Genomic DNA, 10819 nt, shown 5'->3' with positions numbered 1-10819 from the left:
TAAAGTTTAGACAAGCGATTTACTTCTTCATTACTCAAAACACGACACCATCACTACATAATCAAACTTCAGTGCCCTCATCTCTTGATGGGAGCCGACACTCATATGCACATTTGTACACAATAATCAAAAGTGAAATCCAGTCTTCCTCTCCGAAAAAGAAAGGCAAGAGATTAACCAACTTTGATGACTACAAGACTGTTGAAAATATTAGGTCCAGAAAACAAGGTGGGTTGATGTCATGTTGTAAGAACATCGGGTATAGTAGGAGAATGAGCTCCGAGAACTCTGCCGCCAACATCTGGGAAGTTTTCGTATCCTGGCAAAGGACTTACGTTGCCATCAACATCGACAGCCACAGGATACTTGAGAAGATGACCTTGCAGTAGTGTGAAATCATCACTAGCATACCTCTTCCAATTATCTTCACCAACCTCGTTCACCCTCTTTACACACTCCAATGTCTCGGGCTCCTTGAAACAGCTTTCAACCGTTCCAAGGTGTTCAGCCCAGAGGGACATCCTATAACCGTAAACCTGCAGGTATGGAACTCAATACTGATGGGTCTGTTGGAACATTTTGTTCATTGAAAGTTAAACAAACTACATTCCTTTCTACAATAGCTGTCATATGCATAGTTGTCACTATATGATGTGGCGAAAAAGACAGGTTTCAAAGGTTTCACAAGATTGAAAAGTTAGATTTCCTCCACTTCAATTAGCAATTTGTGCCAAATTACTTGCTTTTTCTGTTTAGCTCTTCAACAATCTTTCTGTATGGCTTGGTAATGGTGCTCAAATTTTCTCAAGTAAAAAGAGCAGCATCCGTATCCAATATCAGTTACAACAAAGAGACTTGCTATTATTGATGCAAAAGCCCTTTAAAAGGCAATACTACCGCACTTTGTTTGCTATATGAATAAGGCGTGGCACTGGTCAAGATTCAAGGCTGCTAACTCCTATGTTGTCACTGGAAAGTCAAATTCGACAATTTCATCTTTTACACTCTTCCAGTGGTGCATATAAATACTATTACCAAAATGACACAGATGCAACTGTAAAGTTAAAGAGCTAAAGATTTTATCCATAAAAGCGAACACTTGCAGCACTGGAACACGTACAAGACCTTATTATAAAATCAACTTCAGCATGCTATTAAGCTGTTCATCGCAATAATAATCAGTTGAGAGCATGCGCCACCAGATGATAATTAACAGGCAATAATTTACCTGACGCTAATAGGAACAGGAAAAGCATCACAAAATGAACAAACCTCGCCATGTGGATGTCGCTGCTTCCCTGTCCACGTATGATGAGGCTGATACGCGCCCATTGCTATCTCTGTGTCTTTAGTGCCAGCCATTGATCTTTGATTAATATTGGCTGACCCTATTATTACGTACTCATCATCCACTATCATTCCTTTGGCATGCACATAAATCATGAAGCGCTGAAACTTCTGTGAGTCTGAAACCTGATTGGAAGGCTCATGCATAACCAGGAGTTCTATAAGATTAAGAAAAAAATAACAATATAGAAATGCATAATCCTGATATAGAGATATGGCTGCAAATCCGTCTAAAATTAGATGATTAGATGCCCCAAACCATGAAAAATGGCAATAATAATTCAGGAGTAAAAATGACTAGCTTGATCTGGAGATGGCATAGCGGAGAAGAGGATCCATGTTACCATCTCTGATATCCCAGATTCCGTTGAATCACACATATGAAAACAATATGTGAACATATGATTCAGATAACTCCAAGAACAAAGCCAGGTTCCACGAAGATGATTATGGCATGTTAAAGGAACTTCAAATCTCCATTGGCCTTTTAATTCCCAGGAGACAATTATCTCTTCTGTGTTCATGTTTTCCATTGGATATATGTATATGTATGTCCTTTTGGGTGTTCCTCATCACCTAAGCAGTTATAGTTGGTTAGGAACAGGTCCAATTTGTTCTTCTTTCATTCTCTCATGTCCGATACAAAAAAGCTCCTTTCAGAAATCTTAGGACTAAAACTTGAGCCTTCATAATCCATTCACCAATAGCCGTAGCTAACACATACAATGATCACATCACCTATGCGCACCTCTTCTCAGACTCCATCATCAGCTATAGAGTTTCAAAAGAATTTACCATGAATGACAGCCATGACTGTAAAATTCATGCCCTTTTTTTTTTTTTTCCAATGCAGAGTATAAAACTTTAGCATGCAATTTGCACTTGAGTAATAATTTCTAAGTACATGTATATGTACAACATTATTGTAAACACAAGAAAGGGTGTATATTGTGGTTTAGTATAACAACCTTATCAGCATCTCCAGAAACCTGAGCAGCAGTGTTTGTAAATGGTTCCCGATTGCCAAGACAGAAAAAATTCAAGTAGTCTAGTGGATGAGAGTCCAAAAGTTGCATTGATTTGATCTCGTTCGCAATAACTTGATACATCATCTGCATTGTTTGGCCCTATCCAACAAAAAAGACGTGAAGAGCTTAATTCCACTACTTACTTGATATATTACTTTGTCAAGTGCTTCATCCCATGCCACCAAATAAATTATCACAGTATCTTTCATCCAGTTGATGCAACAAGATAATAAAATGAGAGAATCTTGAATCCAAACCAAAAAAGTTTGCTCGCAGAATGACCAGACAGTTTATGTTTGCAAACTAACACAGGATGCTTTAAAAAAGGCATCTCGGGTGTTTAAATATCATTAAGAGCATCCACTGGAAAGAAAAAAAATGCAAAGATCTTCTTGATACTCCACCTACGCACCGCGAAGCAGCTGCCTAAGGGACAATAGAGAAACAATGCAAGCAAGAACTGGCTCATACTTCTATTTATTTACTATCAGATACCTCTCCAGCAGCTACGCCAATCAGATAAAATAGTAGAGCGCTAAAAATTTGCACTCCTGTCATATTGTATAACCAAGGTCTGTAACAAATGCATGGAACTAAGATACTAAACTCTCACAATCTAATAAAGTTTCTTTCTCCTAAAATCCTTCCTTTTCTCCTACCCAAGTAAAATGAAGTAAGTAGCAGCAAAATTATATCTTGTAACCAAATGCAATCATTATCAACTTTAATTTTGTCATGTCTAGTGAACTAATACATAGAGTCCATATGCTCTAATATCACATATATAACTTTTTTTTGTGCATTTGACGCATTCAGCAAGGATACTATGTCTCTAGGATAAACAAACTACATCAGGGGAATTAGAGGCAGATTACCTGCCAAAAAAGAATTTCTTGCATAACATTGTCCTTGGGATTGCCCTCAGGCCACATTGGCAGAACAACATACACAGCAAATCTCTCATTAGCTCTTATTTTACTAGCAATTTTCAACGCCAACTCCATAGGGATTAGATGATCAACCCCTGCATTTTTGGAAAGAGTGACTTCAATCTCCATAAAACTTAAAAGGGAAAATGTCACGAACACTGTTGGTAAACTAGCAAACACATAGAATGATTAGTAATGAGGAAGAAGATCCTAGTCAGGTAACTGAACTTCTAGGTGATATTAAGAAAGCTCAACTAATCATCTTGTATTATGATAGCATGAATTCAAATTCATAGTTACAAATTTTATTAGATCTAAGCGTTAAGTAACATCTAATACATAATTGAAAACCATAGAAACTAAAAAATATAGCATTCCAGAAACTTTTAAAGAGACAAACAAGAAAGTATGATTCTTACCCGCATCTTTGTACGCTGGCCAAGCATATGAAGAGCCAAGAAAGTATTGATTTTCAATATAGATGAAATGCTGAGCAGATCTTATTGCCTGAATATATGCTGTTTGAATGCTTCTGTCTATAACCAGATTTTTGGAGCAGATAAGGTTCTGCAACATAACAGCACTAGAGAAATTATTAAATGATAAGCTAGCATCACCCATGATGAACAGCAATGATCACTCTGAGGGCATTACCAGGACTTCCAATCTGTTCGCAGTTTCATTATTGAATGTACAAAGATACAAAAGGACAAAAGGCAATAAGAAGGTTTTCATTTATGACCTGTGCCTGAGCTTCATCATAGAATTTTGGGAACCCTCTCACTGATCCTGAATCGATGGACCGGAAGATCTACAGGAGCAAGCCAAGATTACATATAATTTCAAGATTATCCAACAATAAAATATGCACTCACAACTAGGGGACTTTAACCTGCACATGCCAATTTTCTGGATTTTCTTCCCTGTTCACATATAGCTTAGGATCATCCTCTGGTGAAGATCTGTAAGTTCCATCCTTGGAAACAAAAAAGGCAGGACTCAGTATCCATGATATTCGCTCAATTTTAATCATAGCATCATCATGCCAATGGGACATTTTTTTCCGTAGTAAACTAAATTCTCTCCACTTGGTTGTTTTCCGCCAACGCTGAGCGAAGTTTATAAGGACATCATAAGCAGCAGGCCCATCGATTCTGCAGTGCAAATCATGCCATGGCTGCCTAGGAGCTTTTGTTCCTTCCTGAAATAGGTAATTAATGAATGAAAAATCAGCACGTGAAGATAGAATAGAGCAAAAATCACTTAAAATCACCACTTAGGTGTTCTGATAATAAGCGTGATTTACCATCAGATAAAACACCACCAAAAATGCTAACCTTACCACCTCATGCACAAGTCAATAGGATCTGTGTTGTGCGTAGTATGATCAGTCACAGAATTGATCATTCACTTTCCACAAATTTTCTTTCCTTTTTATGAGATTTATGAAGTACTATACTGGCTTAGTGACCTTGATCATGTTTTATGATGGTGCTTATCATTTTAAAGCTATATCTGGTAGGGAGGATTGAAAGAGGCCGGAGGTCCTTCCCTAATCCCTTGTACCCACCAGAACTCACTTTCCTTTGTCTAGACTTAAGTTAAATTCCCCTTCTCCCCCCCCCCCCCCCCCCCCGTTTAATGTTTTCATCTTTTCTTGTTTTGACCTGACTGCGACCAAACCGCAAATATTTGACTTCATTGTATCAAATCCCCCATCAAAATCCATTTTAACAAAGGCTAATTATTGCTCAAGCTCTGACTCATACAAGAGTTCTTATCATCTTTGTTGTGTTTGCCCTTGATCTGAAATCCGGGACGAGCATGAGAAGTTTCTCCTTTCCTCTTGTTTTACTTTGTTAATCCAATGATCAAAACGGATCAAATCAGTAGAGAATGCGTTCCATTCGTTTCAACTTTAACGCCATACCAAGCACAGGACGGGATCTCCTTCTCTCCATGATATCAAATAAATTGAAGGGTCTGTTATACCCAACCATAGGCGACAGATTTGGATACCTAAGCCATCTCATTTTCCTCCCTATCCCCTGGGTATACAACAGAGACCTTGCAATTTCAGTTGGCTTCTTCAGACTTAATCTCTATCTACTAATCTTCATAACTACCAAACGTATGCTCTCATAACCAACAACAATAAAAATTCCAACTATAAAGCATGTCAACACTGACAATGTCATCTGTCACTAAAAGCAGGCTAAAAGACAATAATAGCAAAGCACAGAATAGTTATTTTCGGTCATGGTGTACAATAGAAATATATAACAAAAACCATAAGATCATAATTGATCATGTGCACTAGGAGAAAAGTCAAACCAAGAAACTAACATAAATAGTTGGAGATCAGAACGAACAGAAGAGATTGTATTCTTGCATACTACGTCATACCCACATCACAACTGTTTTTGGCTAATGAACTTAAGGTCAAGGATAAGGAGATAATGGAGAAAATACAAATATCCAAATCAAAATGTAACACATAATTTGAAGATATTCAAGGATGTTGAACTTAGTCAGCTCATAAACGAGGAAGATCCTTACGTTTTTAGTTTCCTCAAGGAAACTCATCTGCCTGTTTGTGTCCATGGTCATGACATGGATTCACTAGTAAATATGTTCTCAGCTTCCACGCATCCACCCAGTAGAGGGTTCAAATTATAGCACAGAACGAGAGCAAAGCTCAATGAGCAGCAAGGAAACAATAGAAGGGAAAATACTGACCGGAAATGTAGGCTGATGAAAATCGTCCTTAAAAACAGTCTCAAGATCACGAAAGAGACGGTGTTCAGGTGTATCATAACGACCATCACAGAGATCAATGCCGCCAAGAAATGCAGTGATTTTTCGATTATTTCCATGAGCTTGCGTATCAACAAGAACACATTTCTGGTGGTGCGTGAAGAGATTCCCAACAACCTGGAAGCAAGATTTCAGGAGTAAGTCAAGCAGGCGAGACTAACCACTTGAGGAGAGGAGGGGGTACATACACCAGTTTGAGTCAGAAACTCTCAAGAAACAGTACAGGAAGATGAATGGTTATTTCCCAAAGCTTCTAATGCACAAGAAGCAAATTACAGATTAGTTTCTGCCCCACTTTTTCGATGGTAATTTGTGGTGCCTTTATACTCCCTTGCAAACAATATTCACTCAACACCCTTGGCATGTTAAAAGTCAAAATCCCAGTTTCACTTCTTTTCGTTTCCAGAGAAACCATCAATGCAATTGCTGAAGTATTATCTCATGTTGCATTCTTAGATACTCCAAAACAAGTTGTAAATGATTTTATAATGCATTATAGAAACTTAAACCATTTTCGGAATTAGATCAAATTGATGACTAGGCTAGTACCAAAATGATTAACCATTAAAAAATGAATTAGAGCATGTTAAGACAAATAATATGGCTTTAATTAACAAACAGATGCAATTATATAAAACTCTACCTGCTGTTTCATATAGCTAAGTTTACTGCTCCCATAACGTGGTGACAGAACACATATAACTGATGAATGCCGAAAAAACTTCTTGGTCTCTTCATCATGCGTTTTCATCACTCCTGCCTGCATCCAATGGCATCAAAACCATTCAAATAAATTGCAAGGGAACTTAATTCTACTAATAACTGAAACACTTGCAAACAGATGAGAAATATGGAGTAGCTATTTAGAGAATACATCGGTTTTGACAATTCACGTACTGCAGATCAAGATAATTTCATAGTGGATAATTGTTGGGTCATTTGACTAAAAAAAGGAATTAAATATATCACTAATTTGAGCCCATCACACGTGTCACTTAGCATTTTTCAGGGAATAAGCACATTTGCTGTTATTATATGTTCATTTGATGTCTACTATTGAAACAAACTCCAATAAGAGAGGATTTAATATTTGAATGAAACATGAACTGTCCTACTACAATCTAAACTACATAGATCGCAATATCATTGATGAGATGAGATCTTTGCAGCCTTATTGATTGCAGTTGTGCGTAATATGCAATTGACCGTCAGTCACCTCAGAATACTGAAATTTACATGTCCAGTTCTTTGGCCAAGCATGGAAGTATTAGTATATTTTGATACTTCATTCATATGTAGTACTACAATGCTCAAATACTAGAAAATTTTACCTAACATTGATCCATCATAACATCTGTGACCAACATACCTAAAAGTCACTAGTTTCATGTGAATACAAGATTTTGGAGAGTAATGTGATTATTTTATGATCTTCCTATAATACAAAAAGATACTTGGCCTTCTAATTTCTGATCTGTCGCCAATTCCCTATTTCCATTTCCATCTGGATGGTCAGTCAATGCTATAGGGTAACTTTAAAAAAGAAATTGTATAGTTGTTATGTGAGTGATGCAAGATATGCAACTAGCAGCTCATTTTATGCTATCATTTAAAGGGTCAAAGCAACTGACATTGATTTTTCTATACTGTGTAGCATTCTTCAGTTGTAGATTCGCCGTATCATCAGCTTAGGGCATGTTATGCGAAAACAGTGGCTTAATGCCAATGCATTAAAGATACACCTCAAGGCCCAATGTCCTAGAAAAAAACTATATTTTTTTTCTAGAAAGATACCCTCTCAATTAAAATATCAATTACTAACTCCCAGCCACTAAGTTTAAGGGTAATAGTGCAAATATTCATGAAACTTCCAATTTTTCCAACTTTAATTTAAAATTCTGTCTCTGGTCAAATTGAATACTAAAAGATAGGGCAGATCGGACTGGATACTTAAAAAGGGGGGCAAGATGAAAAATAAGCAAAAGTAGCATTTTTTTTACCCCAGACCAACTATTTTCCCTGAAAATCCCACATGTATACATAACACCATGTGATATACGATACTATATTTTTTAAGCATACCTTTTCAAAAACTAAAAAGTAAAAATATACAGCTCATATGTCCAGAAGAACTCAATTTCACCGCCCATATTATACAAGTATGCTGCAAGAACAAGTCAATCATCAACCCCATACTCTGCAAAAATGACAATCCCCATAACATAATCCCAGTCCCAAACTTCATTGAAAGACAGTAATTTAACAAAAAAGACTATTGGCGTCAAGAATTAATAAGATATGTAGATATTAATACCGTGTTAATGAAGAATTTGTCATGCGAAGTCTTATCATCCCAAACCAACAGCAGAACTCGAACCCCTTCCTGAGATTTATACTTCAATAATTCCCCAAGCGTTAGGTCCCCTCCTCGAGGCAGAGGTCTGGTGGGTTCCCTAATCAACTTAATCTTATGGAAAACCGACCACCCAACAATGTATATCAAATGATGCGCCTCAGCAATCGCGTAGCAGATGTCCTCCCAGCATTTGGCGTGATGGCGAACTAACCCATTATCTAACTCAATTTCAGGCATTTTATCCTCATTGCTAATATGAGCATCCTGGTACAGAATCACCGAGCTGCCTTTCCTTAGCGGAAAATAAGTATTCCTAACCCCTCTGTGTGACGGGTCACCAGCAATGCCGTGCTTGTACAATGGGTTTTTATCACAGGGAACGAATTTCATCTCAAGCCGCAGCGCTGTGTCGGGTTTCGGCGGCTTCCCTGAAGACGAAATAACCGGGAACCATCCCGAAATTACCTCACCGGAAGCGATTTTTCCAGCCGGAATTAAGACTTTTCCCACCGTGTCGGCTCCAAAGATATCATTATCCTTGACGCGAATGTCTAAAAAGGCCAAGGGGTGCGCTAAGGGGATGTGAAACCGCTCGTTCCATTTGGGGTTCTGGGAGTTGGACATCACTCTTGTGCGGGCTAGAGTGGTCTGAGGAACCGACACTGTGACGTAAGGGTCACTGGTGATGATCTTCCGGTGGTGGTGTAGCTTCCTTTCGTGGCGGCTGCTTCCACCGCCGTCGCTTCCATCTCCGCCCGAGTCGGCTGTGGGACGGCAGACATCGCAGGCAGTGAAACACCGGCGGAGGCGCTCAGAGACGAGGTCCATGTTGGGAAGGCTACGGGCCTCGAAGATATGCAGCTCCAAATCTCCATGCAAGTATAACACTGGCTCATCAGCCATGATTTTGCTGCAAGCAACAAAGATTTCGCGCTATCCGCCTGCCCGAGTGCAATTCAGGTGAGGAAGCGAGTGATTACAGTGATGAGTACTGGATATATACACAGACAAAGAAACAACAGACGGCAGAAGGGGAAAAACTGTAGCAGCAAGGAAGGAATGGATAATTGAATTGAATCCCGAAGAATTAAGACAAGAAGGCGAAGTTTAGCATCGAGGCACGTTGTGCTGGTGGAAGAGTGGGGTAGTTGGTGTGGTGTGAGAGATTAGGATCACGTGCATCACCCTTGTGTCCCACACCATTCGGCCCACTGCATTATTCTTGTGCTAAGACTACTCTCTCTCTACTATATTATTATTTTTTGCTGTACTTCATAGGAAGAAAAAACAAGAACCATGGTTTCAAGAAAGACAAACAACCATGTCCTAATATTCAACAATAGAATATATTAATTAATAATATCAAAGGGCGATATTATTTGAATAAGATGCTGATCTGAGGTTGCATTTAAAGTTCGCTTTCAGTCTATTTCTTTTTATTAGGTCTATGATCAGATTCGATGACTAACTCGTGAATGAAGGTCGGACTTTAGCAATAGTGCAAACATGTTGATTATAGTTCTTCGATGTTTGAATAATAGTGAACGAGGTGAAGTTCGAGTGTATTAAAAACAATAAACTTCTAATTGATATTTGGGAGTTGTATATATTAATCGTAAATGGTTGATTCAATTCTGATCGGATGGTTATGAATCAAGTGCATTATTATGTCACGTTTCGGTCTACTAGAAATAGTATGTGGATGTTAGGGTAATTTGGCAATTAAATGATCGAAAAAAAATACAATTTACTCCTTGTGTTATAAGAAATGAGTAATTTATTTTCTGTGAGAAAAAAAAAAACAGCAATTTATCCCTCTGTGTTATCAAAGTTGAGCGAAATACCCTCTGAATGCGTTTCGTGCATCACACATGCCTTATTTATTATTTTTTTAATTTAAAATTTAGAACAATATGTATGTCCTTATTTAATGACTGTTGGATTTTGATTAATCTAAAGTCCAAATTTAACTAATAAATCAACGATGTGGATTCTATTTAATTCAAATCTACAGTTTAAATTTACATAATAAAAATAAAAATAATACATTATATATAATTAAATTTGAATATATATATGCTCTTATATATTTATATAATTAAATGATATAGCTTATATATATATATATATAGAAAGTGAGAGAGAGATGCCAGCGGAGGGGGAGGGAGGGGGAGGAAGCGGCGGCACGCCAGGAAGAGGGAAAAGGGAGGAGGAAGGGGGTTATGACAGAGAGGAGGAAGGGGAAGGCGGCGGGGGAGGCGACAGCACGAGGGGAGGGGGCTGGGATCGGTGGGAGCGGCTGTCGTCCGGCGGTTTGAAGACGAAAAAGAAAGAAAGTATTT

The 10819-nt window shown here is 38.1% G+C and overlaps 1 protein-coding gene across 1 annotated transcript; it reads right to left on the bottom strand.

Annotated features, from left to right (window-relative positions):
* PLDDELTA (phospholipase D delta) lies at positions 1 to 9661 on the bottom strand. Its single transcript, XM_011101590.3, has 10 exons — positions 8436 to 9661; positions 6765 to 6881; positions 6044 to 6238; positions 4197 to 4505; positions 4047 to 4115; positions 3724 to 3871; positions 3251 to 3399; positions 2316 to 2474; positions 1273 to 1473; positions 1 to 536 (listed from the first exon to the last, which is right to left on the bottom strand). Exons 1-10 carry the CDS (start codon positions 9378 to 9380, stop codon positions 240 to 242), a joined length of 2589 nt encoding a protein of 862 aa, XP_011099892.1. The 5' UTR covers positions 9381 to 9661; the 3' UTR covers positions 1 to 239.
* Between the last annotated feature and the right edge of the window lie 1158 nt (positions 9662 to 10819).

Source organism: Sesamum indicum, linkage group LG9 (genome assembly GCF_026168435.1).
Source record: "Sesamum indicum cultivar Baizhima isolate 11 linkage group LG9, ASM2616843v1, whole genome shotgun sequence".
NCBI lineage: Eukaryota > Viridiplantae > Streptophyta > Magnoliopsida > Lamiales > Pedaliaceae > Sesamum > Sesamum indicum.
Note: the sequence above shows the minus strand (reverse complement) of the source record. Positions and strands in the feature narration are given on the sequence as shown.